Source organism: Aphis gossypii, unplaced genomic scaffold, assembly GCF_020184175.1.
Source record: "Aphis gossypii isolate Hap1 unplaced genomic scaffold, ASM2018417v2 Contig00678, whole genome shotgun sequence".
Taxonomy (NCBI): domain Eukaryota; kingdom Metazoa; phylum Arthropoda; class Insecta; order Hemiptera; family Aphididae; genus Aphis; species Aphis gossypii.
The window spans coordinates 23,762-45,473 of record NW_026083225.1 but is presented as its reverse complement, the minus strand read 5'-3'; the positions used below and the strand labels follow the sequence as shown (position 1 = coordinate 45,473).

At 27.5% G+C, this 21,712-nt stretch overlaps 4 protein-coding genes across 5 annotated transcripts; 1 reads left to right on the top strand and 3 right to left on the bottom strand.

The window, feature by feature from the left end:
• Window positions 1-3,001: 3,001 nt before the first annotated feature.
• On the top strand, window positions 3,002-4,202 carry LOC126555018 (uncharacterized). The gene is made up of 3 exons (XM_050209989.1): window positions 3,002-3,238; window positions 3,642-3,860; window positions 3,931-4,202. Exons 1-3 carry the CDS (start codon window positions 3,019-3,021, stop codon window positions 4,200-4,202), a joined length of 711 nt encoding a protein of 236 aa, XP_050065946.1. The 5' UTR covers window positions 3,002-3,018.
• A 5,723-nt stretch (window positions 4,203-9,925) lies between these two features.
• Window positions 9,926-12,071, bottom strand: LOC126555010 (THAP domain-containing protein 1-like). Of its 2 annotated transcripts, XM_050209983.1 has the most exons (7): window positions 11,998-12,071; window positions 11,720-11,915; window positions 11,558-11,635; window positions 11,331-11,486; window positions 11,076-11,257; window positions 10,881-10,952; window positions 9,926-10,091 (listed from the first exon to the last, which is right to left on the bottom strand). In XM_050209983.1, the coding sequence occupies exons 1-6, from the start codon at window positions 12,066-12,068 to the stop codon at window positions 10,928-10,930; spliced, it is 708 nt and encodes a 235-aa protein (XP_050065940.1). In that variant the 5' UTR covers window positions 12,069-12,071; the 3' UTR covers window positions 9,926-10,091; window positions 10,881-10,927. The 2 variants fall into 2 exon arrangements, with proteins under 2 accessions (XP_050065940.1, XP_050065939.1); XM_050209982.1 differs by lacking the exon at window positions 9,926-10,091 and having other exon boundaries at window positions 10,701-10,952.
• A 3,277-nt stretch (window positions 12,072-15,348) lies between these two features.
• LOC126555016 (zinc finger MYM-type protein 1-like) lies at window positions 15,349-17,338 on the bottom strand. The gene has a single exon (XM_050209988.1). It carries the CDS (start codon window positions 16,603-16,605, stop codon window positions 15,349-15,351), a length of 1,257 nt encoding a protein of 418 aa, XP_050065945.1. The 5' UTR covers window positions 16,606-17,338.
• A 1,454-nt stretch (window positions 17,339-18,792) lies between these two features.
• LOC126555014 (uncharacterized) lies at window positions 18,793-19,762 on the bottom strand. Its single transcript, XM_050209986.1, has 5 exons — window positions 19,751-19,762; window positions 19,491-19,683; window positions 19,344-19,415; window positions 19,011-19,252; window positions 18,793-18,945 (listed from the first exon to the last, which is right to left on the bottom strand). Exons 1-5 carry the CDS (start codon window positions 19,760-19,762, stop codon window positions 18,808-18,810), a joined length of 657 nt encoding a protein of 218 aa, XP_050065943.1. The 3' UTR covers window positions 18,793-18,807.
• Window positions 19,763-21,712: the final 1,950 nt, after the last annotated feature.

Below are 21,712 nucleotides of genomic sequence, written 5' to 3'. Positions count from 1 at the left end.
GTAAATATATGGGAAACTATAAAATATATAATATTCCAGTGACATACGTAGGTATGTATAATTGTATAATATATTATTAAACGGTGTTTAACTCTCGACTATCAAACGAAAAAACGAAAAAAAATGCAAAAAATCGAGAGCGTCCGGGCGGCCATGCGTTTTACAGCGCCGCCGTCGGATCGACGACGAAACCGCCCGGAGCGGGATTTGAACCTGACTATCCTAGCACGGGGACCTAACGCCTAAACCTATCGACTACAGTTTGAGATGGAAAATCGAGTCGAACGTCGAGCCCTTAAGCCGTTTCCGGACCGCAGAGAACACCGCTTTAATCGCTTCGATTTACCGGTCAAAACGTCAAATCCTTTTCTCGTGTAAATGAAACTCGGAAAATAAAAACGTTCTTACGTCATTGAATCTCCGTCCGTAACGATCGTAAAAGACGACGATTACATCTATTACACATTACATCATAGTCAATTCAAAGGACACGCATAATAAAATACTATAAGAAAAGTGTCATAAACTCTTAGGTATGATTAAGAATATTTGCAATTACAACTTTGACTATACCTGTACCTAACTGCTTTTATATTAAGAAACATATCAATTATATGTATGTGTGTGTGTGAATAAATGAAAAAATTCCGTAAAATTCGTGTGTAATGAAGCTATATTAATATTAATTGTCTGTTTAATATAACGTTTTATGATATAACAAACAGCCGATAAAAAAAAAAAAAATCGTCGAAAACCCGCGTAATAATCGAACCTAACGTAAGAAAAACGCGTTATCAAGACGGCGGCGTTGGAGAACCGTCCGTTTTCGATAACGACGGCGGCGGGCCATGGAGCATAAAAAGGGCGACCGAGGCGCATTCTTTTTATAAGGAAACGAACTTCTTCACGCTTTATTATATAAGGAGATATTTAATATACATTTTTTTACAGCAATAGACTAACATAACAAGTTATACTAAGTTTTATTGTTTTACCAACAGGCAACAATACAAAAACCACGAGATGGCACATTATTGTATTTTACCCACTGTAGTAAAAAAAAAAAATGACATAACTTTGAAACTTAAGTGTTAGAAATTATAAAATTCTTATACACATCTCGCGGGGTCCGCAATCTACCACGTGTGGATTGCCTACATGATAATATACTGCTCTCATAATCATAAGAGAGTCTCACGGCAACGGTAAGCAGAATGACTATAATATTATGACTTGAGTAACTCACTGACTGATAAACGTAGAGCCTGAACAATGATAGATCGATGCTTACAATTTACACGGTAATCGTAAAATCGTATCACAAATTAGTGTGTAATAATAAAGCATTTTACAAAATTCGCATATTAAAGTGGTGCTTTCACAAGATTTTTGAGAATCAAAACAGTCAACGAAAATGTCTAAGTTTTGAACACCGTTAAACCGAATAGTAAATAACAAATTAATCAAAATTCGAATCTATATATATAGAATTTGCATTTTTAACGGGCAACGAAGTGCACGGGGTCAGCTAGTATACATATATATATGTATATGTTACGGTGAATGATGTAAACGTGGTAAAAGACGTCATTCCCCGGTAAATGACATCATTTACCTAAAAATTGGTAAATGTTGTAAATGCAGACATTCCCCGGTTATTGTCGTTAATCACCAGTTTAGTTGGAGAATGATGTTCAATACTATTTTGTCGGTGTGAACGATGAGCGATAAGCATGTAGGTGTCAAATAAGCTTCGTTAGTTAAAAATATCATGACAGAAGTAGATAAATAAACGAAAATCCCGACTAACGATAACCCGAGTAATAATATGAGATAATCTATTAGTTTATTAGTTAGTATCTACGGAAATATTATAACGAGTAGTATATGTAACGAGTGTTTGTTTTATAATATTATTTTTAAAAATTTGTGTCACCAGTGAGCAAAGTATAATAAAAGTTAGATTAAATTATAGTGTTATAGTTTTATTTAATTTTAATATTAAAGTATGGAGAACAAATTTAAAGCAGCAATTGACAAAATTGTCAGTAGTAAAAAGAGAGATGACAATATATTTTATTTTAGTCCTGAAGAATACAACAACAAGATTCAAAAAATAAAAGAATTAAAAATTGGAACACTAAAAAAAACGGTAACGAATAATAGACTTATACGTAAATATGATGTTGTGTCAATTGGGGGAAAAGAAAAATTGATTAAACCTATAGTTGATAATGAATCTGATGTTTTATATTACGTCACAGTAGACGAGTTGTTTGAAGTAATTCACACAGCACATTTAGCAGTAGGTCATGGTGGTAGAAATAGGACGATGGCTGTTTTAAAAACAAAATATTGTAATGTGACAACGGAGGCAGTAATGGCATATTTAGGTTTATGCAGTAATTGTCAAGTAAAACAATCAAATCCCAAAAGAGGACTCGTGACAAAACCAATTTTACATTCCGCATTTAATTCAAGGGCGCAAATTGATTTGATTGACATGCAATCTCAAAATTATAATAATTATCGCTATATAATGAATTATCAAGATCATTTAACAAAATTCGTTATTTTAAAACCTCTGAAGACAAAAAGGGCCGAAGAAATCGCTTTAAATCTGATAGATATTTATACAATATTTGGTGCACCCGCTATACTCCACTCGGATAATGGTCGTGAGTTTGTAAATTCTATTATAACAAATTTAAATGAAATGTAGGGAGACATCAAAATTGTGCATGGCAAGCCTCGTCATAGCCAGACCCAAGGATCAATTGAACGCGCAAATAGGGACGTTGAAGAAATTTTGGCTTCTTGGATGGCTGATAATAAATCAAAAAAAAAGACTGGCCAATGGCATTAAAATTTGTGCAATTTCAAAAAAATCGGGCTTTGAACTCAGGTAAGCTATTAACTAAAAACACTTTTTTTTAATAATTTTAATTTTAATTAATAAATTTTTTTTTTAATTTAAACATGTTTATAATAGGTATTGGAAGATCGCCATACGAAGCGATGTTTGGTTGTACAGCGAGAACAGGGTTAGCTTCAGCTGGGATACCTTACGATGAAATAGAAAAACTTAAGTCAGAAGAGGATATTGAAGAACTATTTAATAACAGAAACCATTCAGATCATATTAATGAAGTAGAAGATGATTTAGTCAGTGTTGGAGATCTTGACAATGAAGTAAACTTAGAGACTGAAAATGAATTAAGAAATACTAAAGACATAGGTAATTATTAAATATTTATTATATGTAATTTGGTAAAAACGCTTGCATATTTCTGCAAATGTAATGGTTATTGCGTAGTTTTACAAAATTTGATATGCATTGCATATTAAACCGAGGTTAGGTAATATTATAGTTTTTAGTGCATTAAAATCCGAGCTCTATTAATAACTAATAAAAATTGCTGGCATTTTTTTTTTTCATATAAATAGTAAATGTAATAACAATTGTATAAACAATTTATACTTATATTTATAGGTAAAAAATATAGATTTTATTTTATTTTTTTGTTTATAAGATAATAAATAAATTATATATAATAGGTTAAAAAATATGGTAAAATGTCTAAAAATGTTTTTTCACTATTCTTGTAATTTATAAAATAGCAATCGTTATCGATTTACAGGTAAAAGAATTGAAACAATTAAAGACCAACGACAAAAATCGGTTGTCTGTCTCGAAAAACAAGCGTCAAAAATGTTGAGACTGACTAACGAAAAGTTTTCAAAGCTTGATGTCGGTACAACTGTTCGTGTCCCAATACCAGATGTCGATAGAGCACGAGGTTCTCCGCGTAATTTACTTGCTGTTATTATTTCATACGAAGATGACATGTATAAATTATGTAAGCCAATTTTAGTTTGATAATATTTATTTAATTTAAAATTAAATAATTAGCCGAATGTTTGATCCAGGTACAGAATATGGGGTGTTGAAACACAAATATACACGAGCACAAATTTCTCCGTGTAAAGAAAAATTTCTAGAACTAGATGAAGCCATGAAAAAAAATAAAGACAGGGAAATAACATTAAGAGAAGCCGCAGGACATGGAATAGCTGGTCATCAAGGATTTAATCGATGCAACTGTAAAATTGGTTGTGGAACTAAAAAATGTGCTTGCAATGCAGCAGAAATGTTGTGCAGTTCAAAATGTCATGGTAACCAAAATTGTAAAAATAAATAATTTATAATATGTATGTATTTTATTATTTTTAATTAAATTATTATCCCATTCAAATAAATACCTAAAATAAAAAATGAATCACCAACTAAAAATAAATCATTATTATAAATACCTACCTATACAAAAAAAATCAGTGTATTATTTGAGATTTATCATCATTTACCACCAGTTTTAGTAAATGACATCAATGACCGGTGAAAGATGTACATTTGAATTTAAAATCTGGTTTTTTACACCATTTACCTACATAATCGAATCATTTTGGTAAAAGACGTCATTCACCGGAGAATGACGACATTCACCAATATTCATCTTTCACCGTAACATATATATATAATATATAAGTAATACTTGCTAGGTATTAGCACAGACTATATGAAAACAGATAGCTCACTCTGGATGTAAACAAAAACTATGAATATTATCTCCGCGACGAAATCAGTGTGACCATAGTGTAGGTATGAAATTTCGTTTGGAAAATAACAAAAAAATTATCCCGATTTCTACCTGGCACCAACATTGAAATTCATACTATTCATACTAACTACCCGGTCTCGCCTTACGACGTGGGGGTTGCATTGTTTAGATTTTGACCTTTCACATCCCTTAAGAATTAGGTTATCTTGGCCTCTAGTTGCTGTTTTTGTGATTTCCATGTGACTTATGTCTTATTAGTTGACCATTGAACAAGTGTGTGAGTTTCAAAGTATTTTTATTTTTGTATAAAATTTGGTGTTGTGCTCTTGTGTTATAAAATTTAAAAATGGAGAGTAAAAAAACAGGAATGCGTTACTCTGTACAATTTTGCAAAAATAAAGCAAGTACTGGGAATAAAAGTTTTTCCAATATCCAAAAGACGATCGTCTATCAACATGGATGAAAAATTGTTGTACAGAAAATCTGGCTGAAGAACTAAAAACAAAAAATAGTTACAAAGTATGTGGCGATCACTTTGTAGACTCAATGTTTTTAAACCACACAACAAAAAACAGACTAGTTTTTAATGCTATTCCATCATTATTTAATGGTAAGTAAATAACATAATTATTAAAACATATTTAAAAATAATTTAAATAATTTCAAAAACTAATTTTGATATTAAAAAACTAATTCTTTTTTAAATAATTCATTTTTAATTATTTTTTTAGATGAAATAATTTTTGAAAGATCAAAATTGGCTAATTACAGTCGAAAACCTATGAAGATCCACAGGATTTTGATGGATGTCAGAGTAGCTGTAGTACTTCAATTCCAGGTACTGAAGAATTAAGAATCATGTAAGTGGATATATGAATACTTCTGATGTTTCAAATGAATCTTGTAGCTCATCAGTAATAACTTCTGACTCTTCAAATCAAACTCCTGGATATTTATCAGCAAATACACCAAGGAAACAAAAATTGGCTATGGAGATTAAATCTGGAAAACAAGAAATAAAAAATTTAAAGAAGACTATAGTAAGTTTAAGTCAACAATTATCTAATTATGATACAGTTGAACATTTTTAAGATTAAGTGAAAAATATTTATCACCTGATTATTTACTATTGTCAAGTCCCAAATTAATTTAAAAGAAAAACAAGAAGAAGGTTATAGATAATAATGAAATCAAACAATTAGCATTAACAATTTATTTTTTAGGACCTAGAGTCTATAAACGTTTATTAAATATTCTTTCATTACCATCAATTTCAACCTTAAAACGGCTGACTTATAAATTTGAAATGATACCAGGTTTGAATGATATTCTTTTTAATATTATCAAGTATAAAATTAAATATTTTACTGACGAAGCTAAATAATGTGTTCTCTGTGCAGATGAAATGTCCTTAAAATCAAATCTTTATTATATGCTGAACAAAGATGAAATTATAGGATTTCATCAAACAAATAAGACAAAGACTTATAATCCTGCCAAGTATGCATTTGTTCTAATGGTTAGAGGAATAAATGTCAACTGGAAACAACCAATTGCATACTTTTTAGTATCGAGTAGCTGTACCGGATATGATTTGCAAGATATTATTTTTGAAACTATACGCAAACTTTTTGATATAGGATTAAATATAAAAACATTTATTACTGATATGGGTTCTAACTTTGTTAGTTTCAGTAAAAGTGTTAATGTTACACCAGCCCGACCTTATTTTAAAGTTTGTGAAAATAAAATAATATATATGTTTGACCCTCCCTATTTATTAAAGTCAACAAGAAATATGTTTTTTCAACACAATTTCAAATTCAAAAATGACTTAATTGAAAAAAAACATTTAGTATCATTTTTTGAACAAGACAGCAAATGTAATTTAAGATCAGCCCCAAAATTAACACATTCTCATATTTTTCCTGGACCATTTGAGAAAATGAAAGTTTTTTTGGCAGCTCAAGTATTTAGCCAAAGTGTAGCAGCTGGCATTGAAACTTACCTTGTTACAAACAAAACAACAAGAGGATCATTTAAAATATATGCATATTTTTTTTTACAAATTTAACCGTTATTAGCAAAAAAGAACAAACTAATGTTACTAACCGGATGAAATTTATTAATGGTTGGTTGGTCTCCATAACTGGCTTGCTGTTACTTTGGAAAGATTTAAAATCAACAAGATCATTAAACCAACAAGAAAATTATGTTTTATACACAGCAAGATTAAATCAAGATTGTCTTGAAAATTTTTTTGTACACTTAGACAACAAAATGGCAATAACACTAATCCAACTCCTTACCAATTTTTGTTCGCATTTAAAAAAATTTTTTTACTTAATTATTTTCAACACTCAGAAAACGCAAATTGCATAAATGATTTGGATGCCATTTTAACTCAAATGCCCACTGATTCAGACATAGATAGTAGCACCCTATATGCTGATAAAACACTTTTTCAATTTAAAAAAAACTTGTCCACTTTCTATAGGGCAAGTTGATTATAGACATTAGAAATTCCTGATCAAAATGCATTCATTTATGTTTGTGGATATATTATGAGTAAATGTCTAACCAAACATACATGTGAAATATGTTTAGAGTATGCGAAAACACAAAAAAATTTAGATCCTTCATTTTTGCTATGTTTTTTAAAGCGTATGAAAATGCTGAAAAATCAACGTTTGGGAATTTAAATATGCCTCATGAAAATTTTACAATTATCTTTATAATTTAGAATCCGAATTTATTAATATATTTCCTACTGAGGCTGTTGAAGTAGGAATAGGCGACAAACTTAAAATGAGAATGCTCAATATGATTATGAACATCCATGTCCCAACTTTGACAAAAATTACCTACTCAATTTTTTTTGCGTTTTAGAATTTATGCTTCAATTAAATTTTTGTACAGACATTTAGTATCTGAAAAAAAAATTAAAAACAGAAAATTAGAAATTTTACAGCATTGTAAAACAAATTTTTGTAACTCCACTAAATTATAATTATTTTGATGTATTATAGTTTAATAAATACCTTTTTTTTAATATGAGCTAATTACTAATTGAATTGTACAATACTACATTTGTTCCATTTATGTTTAAATATCTGTAAATAAATTATAAATTATACATTAATTATGCATTTTATGACTTGTATAATAATATTATGTGTCTCAAATCTCAATGTTGTAAATAAAAAATAGTTAAGTTTTAAAGAAAATAATGTCCTTTGTAATAATTTAGAATTCTTACCTATAATTACCTATTATCAACTATTATTTTAATATGTACTTACCAATGTCCAAATATTAAAATAAATATTTTTATTATGTGAAGTATAATTTCATCATCATCATTGTGAAAAGCTTGTGTTAACTAATAAAATAATAAACAATAATAATTATTGCCCTTAACAGATTCATGTCATTACGCATTAACTTACTGATCAAGATCAATTAATCATTTATCATAATGAAATAGATGGATCTTGTCATTAATCATTAATTTAAATTAATTAATTAATTAATTACCTAATCAATTACGATTTACGATCTTTATTAAATGGAAATATATTTTAAAATGGTAAATATTAAACGGTATTAAATGCATAGAGTAAGAATATATAGAGAGGCCATCTCGTATATTAGTCTATTGAATAGATTGAAGTAATAAAAAAGGAGACCATCAGAGTAACCACTTAATTAATATAAAATTATTGTACACGGTATTATTTTCTTATCTATATTGTCAATATAATTTATTGATGATAATACAATATTAAATATATTACAAATTATTATTTAACGATACAAATAATAGTTTAATTACTATAATTTACTTACTTTATGTTAGATATTAATATATTATAAGAATTGCATACTTACATATAATATCTAACAATTACTACTTACTAGTTACATTGTTATCTTTCATTAACAGTTACTAAAATTTAAAATACAATAATTTATCATGTTTTTTTACAAGGAGTCATTATTTTAAACAAGTAGTGGGTACATCAAAACAATGGTAAATATAATTATTATTATTATATTAAAACTAATAGGTTCTTAAAGTACATAATATTATGTACACATATTCATAAATATTAGCTATAAACAAAAAGTCAAATAAATACAAAATAGCAATATTCTTATTCTATGCAAAAATTGAAAAATACACTAATTAAAAATAAATATAATACAATATATATAACCTAGAGATTTACTGGCCTCTAAAAAGAGTCAACTTGTTATACCATGTTCTTAAGGACAATGTTTCATTTTGAGTACGGTTAAGGTAATTAATTTTAATATCAGAATAAACAGAAATAATCGCTTTAATTAATAGTACAACATGATTGTCAAGGGGTCCATTTTGATCATTATGATGTTTTATTGAATAAAAAATTGAATCATTATTAATAAAACTTTTCAATACATTTGTAATAATTAACATTTTATTAAATTGTTTTTTATCATAATAATATGTTTTAAAATATTTTTCTGTAGCAACACAAATTTGTATTACATCATTACTGGGATAATGTAAACCTCCTTTGTCTTTCATATTTATGATGGAATAAAAAAAATTATCCTTATTACCAAACAATGCACCATTACAAATATCACACTTAATTTTTGTTGACAATTTATGGGATACAAATCCAGCAATATACAAAGAAACTTCTTTGGAAAATTGGCTTAAATTTTTCAAGTGGAACCCATCAGTTTCAAAATTGTATTGCTCAGGTTCTAAATCAAATCGCTATTTAAAATACATTTTGAATTGTTAATAGCAGTAATTGGATCATTAACACTCGAACAATTTAATACCGGAATATCTTCTAGTGCCATACAATTTCCTAACCCAGTGTCTTTAATTTGAGCATTAACCATTATTTTTTTGTATGCAGATTTAAAATGCCTGGAAGTCGGATTGTTGTTATAGCCACCTTGAGCTCTTACACTACCAAAGAACATTTCTAAGTGGTCCTGACTGAGTTTGTACATAGGAATAAATTTCAAAGAATTAGTGTCAATATATTTGGATTTAAGATCTATTAAAGAATTAAGGCTTATCAAAAATCCTAAAAAACCAGTACACCTTTGAGATTTTAATAATAATTGGCCAGTTTCTAGTCTTAAATTATTAACATAATAAAAAAATAGTTTAATAAAAGAATAAATGTTTTCAAAGTTTTGTATACAAACTGCACCTTTAAAATCGTATGACATTAAATGTCTTGAGTTTAAAATGTCAAATGCATCATTAAATAACCTAATAAAATTTATAGTGGCTTCACATCCTTCAAAATCCTTAAGTTTCAAATTATCTTTACAGAATAATAAAGCATCTGCTACTGAATTTGATAGAAGTTGACTGGCTAATTTAACTTTCATTTTTTTTTTTTAAAAAAAAACATGTTCCTTTTTTAATTTATTACCTATATGACACTTTTCAGTTTCCTGTAAGACCAACAATTTTTTAATATAGTTAAAATTAATAACCACCCTTATGATCAATTAATATTAACTTTTCACCAAAAGTATTACGCACAAGTTTGATCATATGTGCAGCATCAAACATAATATTAATATCTAAATCTTGGATCTTAAAACTAGTTAAAATATCAATAGGATTAGTATCTAAGTTACAACCAAGAGCTCTAGCCATGCTTACATTCACTGCGCAGCCATCAAATGTCAAGCTAATAATTTTTATACCAGTTCCAGAAACTACATCTATACAACGTTTAACTAAGTTTACTTTTTGTGAACTATTTAAATGGTTACATAGAAAATATCCAACTGGAATTTTCCATGAATCATTGATACTCACAACCATCAAAACATATTATTCAGTTGCTTTTTCTACTGTTTCATTTTGTACTTTTGATCCAAAATTGACGTAGCCGTGATAAGTCGTACCGTCCCATTCAACATGCTTCCTTATTGCCATTTCATCCATAAGTAATGAGCAATAAAGTTGAGTAGGTGAATTTTTACAAACTAAAGAGAGTGTGTTAATAGCTTCTTTAGTGAAACCAGGCTCAGTATCAACATGCAAATACCACTTGCTAAGCGTTCTCGGACAAGGAAGCACAGAATTAAATTCATCTCGTACAAAACGATATGCTATTGGAGAACAAAAATTCAGGGTGATAGCAAATTTCCTTAATTCAGCACTATACTTTAAAGGCAGTTTTTTTCCAGCATTTTTTTTAATGAAATTAGTTATAAGATCTTTGTGCTTACTGAAATTGCTGTCTATGATGTCTGCTTGATCTTGATGGACTAAATTTTTATTTTCCAAAACTTGAACAACACCTTAAACAATATGCATATTGTAAATTAGAATTAATTACTGTATTAATATAATTTAATTATAATAGTGAAATTGAAGTTATTTTTTTTTGTCAACAATATATTTATTGAACATTATCTACATACTTTTCAATGAGGAAATTTGTTTTTTTTTGACGTCTTAGTTGTTGATTTAGAACCTTGATTTTTTTCTTCTGATTGAAGTTTTCACGAACTAGGGAAGATATTGTTCTTTTTAAATATTTTTTTCTTGGCGAATCATTGTTGATTTCTTGCACAAATTCAAAATTCAAAGACCTAGAATTTACCTAAAACCAACAAGAAATTTTATTATAATATATGGAAATAATTATTTATTTTAATTATGATTATAATATGTACTTTCTGAGTAGGAGGCTTCATTAAAAATGATGTTGATGGTTCACATGTGAACTGGTTACAGTCAGTAGAAATGGTATTTGAGGAGCATGACGGTTGCTGAACACTTAATTCATCAAGTTGTTGAACACCTTCCATTTGAATACTATCATGGTCAATCTTTCAAATATTAAGAATTAGAATATTTTCTTGTATAACTTAATTTTTTTACTATATACTGTTATACTTACAGTTAGAGATTTAACGGAACAAGGATTTGAGTTACTATCACCAAGTGTATAACTCACCTCAGGAATTTCAATTTTTGCCTAAAAATTTAAATTGTATAATGTTAGAATAAAAATGTGATGATATTGAAATAAAATAAAATTTAAATTATTCTTTAAACAAACTGATTTTAAACGATTAACTGCAATGGATGGAACAGCGGTTTCATTTAATAATCTTGTGCGTTTATAATTTTTAAAACAATCCTTTGTAAAATGTTCAGAGCAAATAATGCTCTTGGTCTTAATTTTTAAATGGTCAACACTACATTTTTGAATAAAATCCAACCATTGAGACCGATGATTCTCATTCTTTGGAATTCTTAAATAATAAAAATATATAAGTAAAAAAGTTGAAAATGTTCAATAGAATAAAAGTTAAAACTAATCATTCATATACTTACTGATGGAAACTTATTCCAAGATCTTTGTTTTTGGAATTACTTGATCGACCACACACAAAACAACTTGGCATTTTGATATAACAGTAAAAAACGTTTGATGTATTATAGTTAAATGCACTAGGACACGTGTTAACCACAAGACGAATAAAATAGTAATGACACTAGACCGTCCAGCACCAATGTTGTAAAGAGTAATATGCATTTGTAGAGTATAATAATCAAAAAGAATGTTGTTGGGGTTGTTAAGGTAGGCAAGGTAAGGCTACTACCTGCAGGGTCTTTTCAGTTTTGTATTCATACTCAAGGACGGGGACCCTAGATAGGTATGTCCAGATGTCCTTACAAAGGGGCTAAGTAACAATTGGGGCCAAGTAATGCTAACGTAGTTCGGCACCTTTGTGACGGTTCAACCGAAAAAAAGCGGGCAAGTGGGTACCGTTCTGCTGTACATTAGGGGGTGGGGTTGACCTCGGACTAGGGTAGGTTAAATTTGAATGCAATGATAGGTATTATTGTATACGAAAAACGATTCTGAACGAAGATGATTTGTCAGCCTAGGATATAATTTCCAGTTGTTGGTGAAAAAGGTGGTTTATACAAAATAATTTGCAAATATTCATAATTTTGACGAATTTTCGTCAAAATTTGAACTTCAAATGCTAATAAAAAAAAATTGTGCCTATGTATACTTATAATTTTTTAATCACTATAAGAATAACATATGAGGAACTTTGTATAAAATTTACAAGTATTTTGATAGGGCCAAAAAATTTTTATCGACACTTCAAAAAAAAATTTTCAGAAAAATTGAAAATTTCAGTTGGCTATAAATAGCTCAAAAAAACTCAAAATATTTTGAAAATTAAATCAAGTAAATAAAATGCCAATCTAAATAACTGGTAAAATTTTCAAGTATCTACGACTTATACTTTTTGAATTATAACAAATATCAAAAATCGTTTGAGGCTAAACCGTTATTTAACGCGGTTTTGTAAAAATTTAAATTTCAAACACTCACAAAATTTTTTTGTTTGAATCCGGTAGTTTTTTTTACAGATATTTGAAGAAAAATGTATGGAGAACCTTGTACCAAATTTTCAAAACTTAGTTATAAAAGAAAAAAATTTTATGATTTTTCAACTTCAAAATTACTTGCAAATTTTTGTGTTTTTGACAGATTTCGTAAAAATTTGAGTTATAAACTCTTATAATATAATTTTTTTTAACTACAATAAAAACAACTCATAAGGAACCTTGTATTAAATTTTCAAAACTTTTTGGTCATCCAACAATTTTTTATTGACACTTTAAAAAAAATTTCTCAAAAAAATCGAAAATTTCAGAGGTCTATAAATAACTCAAAAAAAGTCAAAATTGTGTTGACTTAAATTGTTCCGCTAACCTTACGTACAGCCGAATATGTGTCGATATTGTCGACCCGCGCGCAGCAACATGTAGAGTACAACCGCCTGCGCACGCTATACCGCCCTGACTTGGCCAAATTAAGTATAAGTAGAAAACGCATAAAAAAAATTCCAGATACTGAATGGGCAATTTACCCAAACATTTTAAAAGTTCAGGAAAATATAAATAATGACACACAAAAAAAAAACCCCCGTAAACTTAGGAAAATATAAATAAAAACACACAAACAAAAAATTATAACCCGTAAACGTAGGAAAATATAAATAAAACACAAAAAAAAAAAAATTATAACCCGTACATGTAGGAAAATACAATAGTTTATTGAAAACCATTTGGAAATTATTTTAATATGATTTAATAGCTATTAATAATTTACTTACAAAAAAGTAATGATATCCCAACAAAACATATATGTAAAATGATAGCCAAGTTCAATTAAATAATATGCTTTGGATGTTGACTTCAACGACAAAAGAAGTGAGATCTAAATGGATGCCAAGTTCAATGGTCAGTCCTGAAATTTATTTATAACAACATAAAATATAATTTCTTCTTATCACTTATGATAATGTTTTGAAGCCTAAGGTCTGACTTGGCTAGTTTCCATATACGAATTATGTTATAGCCTTCGCAAGTTCTAAAGTTGTAAGTTCTTTTTTATCCTTCTAAAAATTTGGCTTGCTGGTAGAAACTAGCTATCGAATACAGTGCTCTTCCATGACTGTTTTGGTTGGTACTTAATAATAATTCGTATATGACAACTAGCCAAGTCAGACCTTAGGCTTCAAAACATTAACCTAAGTGATAAGAAGAAATTATATTTTATGTTGTTATAAATAAATTTCAGGACTGACCATTGAACTTGGTATCCATTTAGATATCACTTCTTTTGTCGTTGAAGTCAACATCCAAAGCATATTATTTAATTGAACTTCATTTTACATATATGTTTTGTTGGGATATTTTATTCAATAATCAATATACAGTAGAAGCTGCTTATTAGAAACACGGATTATTGATACAATATTTATAAGTTTTAATAGTTGTCATTTCATTTTTTTTTTTTTTTTAACGAAATATAATACATTATTTGTAATTTGTACACTGTTTTGTAGGTAGTAATTAAAATATAATATCTTATAAGAATTATATTAAAAATGTTCGTATGTATAAAGCGTATAATTATAATAATAACCTTAAAAGCGTTTAAATATATTAGGCTTAGATAAATATGGTTTCGATTAAGAAAAAAAAAAATAATAATAATAAATGTTATTTTAAACTGTGTAAAATTGTTTATCGTTAAAAGAATAGTAGCGATTTTAAGGGTCTTCGACAGTAAAACTAAAACCTAACAACGCTCACTAGATGTCATACCGTCTCTCGCGCAATGTCTTATACCACGCCCACTTCGATCGCGTACCGACGAGTGAGGGAGTGATTGAAACCAGTCTCCGGGAGCGACGCATCATTCTCTCAATCAGTGCCGGATCTTGAACTCAGGGGGCCCTGGTGCAAAAAAAAATTAAGGGGCCCCTTTTTTTTATTATTTAATTATTTTTAATTTACAGTACAGTATACCTTTAAGTTTATACTTCAAATTAAATTGCATTATAAATGTATAACCATATTTTAACATATAGGTAATATAATAATTAAAAGTATGTAATAAATTGTTTTTTTTAACATAATTGTTAAAACATATAAATATTATACATCAAATAGGCTACACAAATACATAATATATTTTATAATATATAATAGGTTACAACATATGGTACAATATAAATACTGATCTTATTTTAGACAACAGATATACACAAAATGTTTTCAAATTTATATTTGGTGTCTTTTTGCTTAAAAAAAGATAACAAACTAATACTTAATAAGAAATGTAAATCGTTAGGATATATCCCTGGATATATTCTACTTTAAGAAATTTTTTTTCCTTGATTTCGCGTTGGCAAAATTATCAATAATCTTTTCAATATTTAGAGTTTTGGTTCGTTCTTTTTCAATATTTAAAATTGCTATACTAGATAAACGTTCTTGTCCGCAAGAGTTTCTTAAATAATTCTTTATAAGTTTTAGTTTCGAAAAAGAACGTTCTGCTCCAGCTACAGTGATTGGCATTGTCAGAAAAATAATGCAAGCACTTAAAACATCTGGAAAGCTACTTGATAAATCGTTATTTAGAATAAAACTACCTAAATGTTTTATTGTATTTAATTTTTCATATTTTATAAATGATTTTAATGATAACATTTGTCGTGGGAAGTCAGAATTTATATCGTCTTTATATGTTAGACAAAAATCGTATGATGCTTTCATAATATTTTCATCGGTTTGTGTTGAAAGAATAATAGGGTTTAAAAAATTGAAATCCTCTATTACATTATGCATACCTTGAAAACGACTAATGAGTTGAGACAAAACTGTATCCAACACAGGGAAAAATATTTTAACTTTAAAGTTTTCTTCAGTTGTGTTAAGTCTCCTATCTCCATTTAAGTTGTCATAAAAATGTTTTTTGGCATATGATTCCCTTTTTTCTACAAATTTATTTGGGATTCCCCATCTTGAACACAGCGATTTTGCATTATCAAGTACATTATTATCGTAACTATTTCTTGTCTCTTGAATAAAATTGAAGGCATTATTTAGCATTTTAGATGCTTCTTCTAGGTTCATATCTACATTTTGTAATTTTTTAGAAATTACTCTTAATGATCGTAATATAGGTTCCCAAGTACACAAGATTAAAACAAATTCAAAATTTTCAATTTTACTTTTCAAGCCCGATGCCAAGGTTCGTTCAGTTGTTTTCTTGCTGGTAAGGGCCATACAAGTCAAAGCTTTAAGTACATCAATGAAACGTTCTTTGAGCGAAAACACAGCATCATGCCGAGCCTCCCATCTGGTTGGGCACACCTTTTTTAAAACTTTTTTTTGAACTTTATCGCCAAAATTTTGACCTAAGGCTAATAAAGCCCATCTTGGGGCACTACTGGCAAAAAAATTGAATACATTTTGAACAGTTTCAAAAAAATGTTTTACTTTATTGTGACACTTTGCTGCATCCGAAATAACCAAATTTAAATTGTGGCTACAGCAATGGACATACTTGGCTGATGGAACAATATGTTTAATCCTTGTTTGCACACCTGAATGTGCTCCACTCATGACAGAAGCTCCATCATATCCCTGGCCTCGACATTTGTTAATATTTAAACCAAGTTTTATTAAAACATCTTGAGTAAGGTTTACATAATCAACTGCACCATGACTTTTTAAAATATAAAATCCAACAAACGATTCTTTGACTTCCAAAGTCTTATTTTCATAATTGACGACAACATAACGGATGATTATACTTAACTGATCTAATTTTGTTATATCTTGAGTCGAATCAGTAATAATTGAAAAACATTGGCAAACATTTATTTCAGCGCAAATTGTTTTAAGTAAATCGTTTGACAATATATTTATAAGTTCATCAGTAATACTATGACTTAGGTACTTGACTTTACTTTCTTCACAAGATATAAGTTTACTTAATATATGATCATAATTTGCCACGAGTCGAACAGTCTGTAAAAAATTCCCTTCATTAAATGAGTTGTCCTTGCTACATTTTTTTTCATTACCACGAAGTGCATTATTTCCAGCAGTTAAGTGTAGTATAATTCTGATTATTCTCTCTAATACACTCCTCCAATAAGCTGCTTCTTCTGAAATTTGATTTTCCAATTCCTTTTCAATTACTTGATTTTTTGTCCATATGCATCTTATTTTAGTAGCTTCAATATGTTGAACTGACGTATCATGAATATATATTTTTTGCGAGGCATGTTGCCAATCATCAACTCCATTGACCCATGTTGCATTATAATGTTTGTAAAATCGGTCAGAAAAAAGCCAACATGTCTCACAGTATATTTTATTTAAGACTATTGAATAACAAAGCCAAGTGCGAGGTATTTTATTACCAGATTTAGACATTGTGAAATAATAGTCGGAAGAAAATTTTCTGTGTTTTTCATTTTGAGGAAATTCAATATTTGGTTTGCATGGTCCATACAACAGTATACTTCGTTTAATCTTATCAGGGACTCTATCATTATTGAAGTGTCCACGGTCTGTTGGGTACTCATAGTTTAAATTTAAATCTAATTCGTCTTTGATACATTCAACTAAAATTACAAGATAAAATCGTTAAATTAATTAAAAGAATAACTTCATAAATTAAGTACTTACTGGAAGTAGATGCCACAGGGTCAACACAGTTTATAATTTGTTCTACAACAACTTCATCTTTATCATCAACATTGTCATTACCCACACAGCATAAAAATATTTCCCAATTATGATAAGAATATTTTCAGGAAAATAATATAGTTGTCAAAATATTGTTTGATTATTGTTAAAAACTTGCGTAAATAATTAGAAAATATTTTAGTTATATTCTTTGTCCAAGAAGTTCATATTTGGAAAATATTTTATAAAAATATTTACAAAACATTTTAATACCTACTATATTTTTTAAATGTTTTATTTTTAAATTTTAAAAATATTACTAAACAACATTTTCAAAATATGAATTAGTTGCCCAAAAAATATCGGTAAAATATTTTGAAATTATGTACATTTCATTTTAAAAATGATTACAAAATATTTGAATTGCCTTACTACAATATTTCTAAGAAAATTGCTTTGATTATATTAATACTTAAAAATCTGATATGCAAATAAATAATACACTTATTATAATATATATATAATATATTATTATATCTTTAATATACACAATTCATAAAATAAAATAAATGCATTTTCTTCTGCAAGTAATATAATACATATAGTAATAGAAATATATTAAAAATAATAAAATAAAAATGTTTGCATGCTTTTGCAAGTTTAGTAATATATAGAAACATAAATATTAATAATAATAAAAAAAAATACATATATGTAATTATGATTTAAAAGCTTTTGGTTATATTATCTTCATTTTTTTTTTTTCAAATCACGGAATTTTGCCCCAGCTAAATATTCTTTCAACGGCTTTTCAATTGTTAAAGATGGTATATCTTTAAATTGTTTAATATTTCTTATGGCGTCTACAAAAAAAAAAAAAAAACAAATATTTAAACATAATACCAAAGAAAAGGCATAATTATTATTACAAGGGTAAATTAGGAAAATTGAATTACTATAATTTTGTAGTTAAAAAATGCATTATAATTTTTATGTAATTATAAAAGCTATTTGTTATATTGTATATGTTTGATAATTTAGATGCATATAATATTGTATATATTTACATTACTACAATATATACTATCAACATTTTAAGTTTCTTACCAAATATAATTGTGCATGCGTTTAAAATAGAAAATGATAGTTTTTTTTTTGTCCAACAAATGAATATTTTGATAAAACTTCATTTATGAACATTCTTGAAAGCATTTGACGTACAGTCTCTGATACAGTATTTCGAACCATTAAACTAAGATCTTTTATCTAAAACAAAACAAATTATTATGAATTTAAGTTAATGATAAAAATTAATTTATTATAACAACTACCATTTTCAATCGAAAAGATCTTTCAAGTAGTTTTTCTTCAAACAGTGCCATTTCGTCCAATGAGGTTATTGGAAAATTCCATAAAATTGCACTTTCTTGTTCATTATCCCTTATTTCTCCAGTCATAATTAGGCGTGCCTGATTGTCAGTTGCTGTATTTTCCAAACGATCCAATTTTATAAGAATTTCCTTAACATCATACTTTAAGGAAACTACAGTGCGATATAATTTGTTCATCAAATCTAAAACATTAACAAATTTTAGATATTATTTATATTTATGTATATTAAAAATGATATAAAAAAAGAATAAAAATTTGAAAATAATGAATACCTCCAGAAGATGTCCTATCACTTCCTGATTGAACAGTATGGCATGTTGAAACATTGTTATCTTTAGTAATTTCTAAAATGAAAGTAAAAATATTTATGCAAACTAACATTGAATTTTATGCATTGATTATTTAAGCAATTTAATTACTAGGATATATAGGTTCTGAATAAAAATCCAATTTCTTTTTACACTGAATAATAGGGGTTTCAGTTGTTTGTAATTTTACAGGTGTTATAATCCATGACTTTGGTATGGGACTAGATATTTTTTGTTTATCGATAAGAGGTGAATTACTAGCACTCACGTCCCATTTGAAGGGAGATTTTTTTTTTTTCAATACCTATAAAAAAAAAAAAAATGTATGAATATAAGACTTAAAATCACTAATTGGTATAAAATATTATCACTATTGTTTCCATCAAAATCTAAAATAATATTGTTTCAACAAATTAATAAAATATATAGTAGTAAGTAATAACTAATAAGTAATCATATTGTTATTGTTATTTATTTAAATAAAATTATATTATATTAATTATTACTCACACCCACTAAATGAATTAATTTACAAATTATTTTTGATTTATAAGTGAAAATGATTCTATAAGGTGTTAATTGTGTATTAATTAATTGAATAAATTTGTAAATACTTGATTTTAAATCTGAATAGCTGTAGCTGTTGCATTGCTGACTAAATGGAGCACAGTTATCTCCATCAGAATTTACAACAAACTCTTCATCACTACCTTTATCTAACATTCAAAATGTTTTAAAAATAAATAAAATTATATCTTATTTATTATTCACAATAATTAAAAAAAAATTTTTTTTTTTAATATTTTTTACATGGTGGTAACTTAATTAAATTACATTTTTCTGTTATTTAATATTACCTTTGGATATGTAATGTTTGTCAGTGACTTGGTCCATGGCCATAGTTTTAACATTACTAGTTATTTTAGAATTTGTCTTGTTGTTAGCACCTACAACAATGATAAAAAAATATAATTAGAAATATTATGTATATTTAAGTTTATTATACTCAGAACAGTCAGAATTATATATTACCTGCAGCTTTATGAATATATTTAGGCGGACTACTCAGAATTGATGGGATTTTATTTACATTTATCTTCATCGTATTTTTTTATGTACAGTATTTATACGACTAGAATAATTATTTATACGTTTTGATGACTTAGAATTGTCTTCACTGATGTCATTTTCAAATGTGGATAATTCTGAAGTATATTCAGCTTTTTTTAATTTTTTATATGCTTTGGTTAAATTACCTAATATAAAATTAATAAAATTGGATTATTTAATTATTTTCTATATTAATACAATGTAAATGTTTAATTACTTATATCAGTAGCTAATAATCTTGCTGAAAAGAAGTTAAAATCAATTTGATTCGGAGAAGTGCGACGTTCAACAAGTAATCGAGAATTGATTTTATTTGAACTATTTGGCCAAGCACATAGGCTATTTTTGTACCAAAAATTTGGGACACATTCAACTGTATTTTCTTCAATAAAACAAACAATTGACCACATAATCTACAGAAGAAAAGAATTATAATAATTATCATCAAGGTTATACATCACAAAGATTTGTATGTATAATAGGTATAGCTATCTTTTTTTATCTAATGTATCCACTAGCATAATTTTTTTTTTAAGTTCTTCAAAATGAATAATACACATATGTTCTGATAAATTGTCTACTTCATATATATTAAAAATTTCTGAATTGATTGGCTGTTCATAATATGGTTTTTTTGATAAAAACGTTTTCCCAATCAAAACTGCAACGTTGATGTCTTTTACGTGTGCAACATTTATTACTTTAACAACATCATTGGTAATAGTTAAGACATAACAGTCAGCAGCCTTTGTTGTTTTGATAATCATATCTTTTAAATGTACTGTACTGTATTGAGGTCCAATCAAATTTGTTAAAAGTGGCCCATTTGTATGCTCTTTTTTAAAATAAGGTTGTTTTGAACAAGTATTTTTCTGACCTATTTTATACTCTTTAGCCTGATTAAATTCTTCATGGAATCGTTTTATAAGCTGTTGAAGAGGTAACTCGTGTTTTCTTAACTTTTTTTTTATATTTTTCATAAAATTCTCGAATGGGAAAGCACTTATATTACCCAAAGGACCAAAATTTTCATAATCATCAACAAGATGAAGTAGACCGTGTACATTGTGGGAAACTAAATGTTTGCCATAAATTGTTTCAAAGTTTTTAACAAAATATTCTAAGAGATTTCTGGCATAATCTATATATTCATTCATATTTGTACTTAATAAAATAACCATAGCAATATTTAGAGCCATAAAATGATTGAAACAATCTTCACT

Excerpts from the sequence above, each read along its gene's own strand:
- LOC126555018 (XM_050209989.1), top strand. The coding sequence starts at position 3,019 with ATGTTTGGTTGTACAGCGAGAACAGGGTTAGCTTCAGCTGGGATACCT. Across the intron at positions 3,239-3,641 it reads AAGAAATACTAAAGACATAG|GTAAAAGAATTGAAACAATT; the intron begins GTAATTATTAAA and ends ATCGATTTACAG. Across the intron at positions 3,861-3,930 it reads AGATGACATGTATAAATTAT|GTACAGAATATGGGGTGTTG; the intron begins GTAAGCCAATTT and ends TGTTTGATCCAG.
- LOC126555010 (XM_050209983.1), bottom strand. The coding sequence starts at position 12,068 with ATGCCAAGTTGTTTTGTGTGTGGTCGATCAAGTAATTCCAAAAACAAA. Across the intron at positions 11,916-11,997 it reads CTTGGAATAAGTTTCCATCA|AATTCCAAAGAATGAGAATC; the intron begins GTAAGTATATGA and ends TTATTATTTAAG. Across the intron at positions 10,953-11,075 it reads ACAAATTTCCTCATTGAAAA|GTGTTGTTCAAGTTTTGGAA; the intron begins GTATGTAGATAA and ends ATATTGTTTAAG.
- LOC126555016 (XM_050209988.1), bottom strand. The coding sequence starts at position 16,605 with ATGAGTGGAGCACATTCAGGTGTGCAAACAAGGATTAAACATATTGTT.
- LOC126555014 (XM_050209986.1), bottom strand. Across the intron at positions 19,253-19,343 it reads TGATAGGACATCTTCTGGAG|ATTTGATGAACAAATTATAT; the intron begins GTATTCATTATT and ends TTAATGTTTTAG. Across the intron at positions 18,946-19,010 it reads GATCTTTTCGATTGAAAATG|ATAAAAGATCTTAGTTTAAT; the intron begins GTAGTTGTTATA and ends GTTTTGTTTTAG.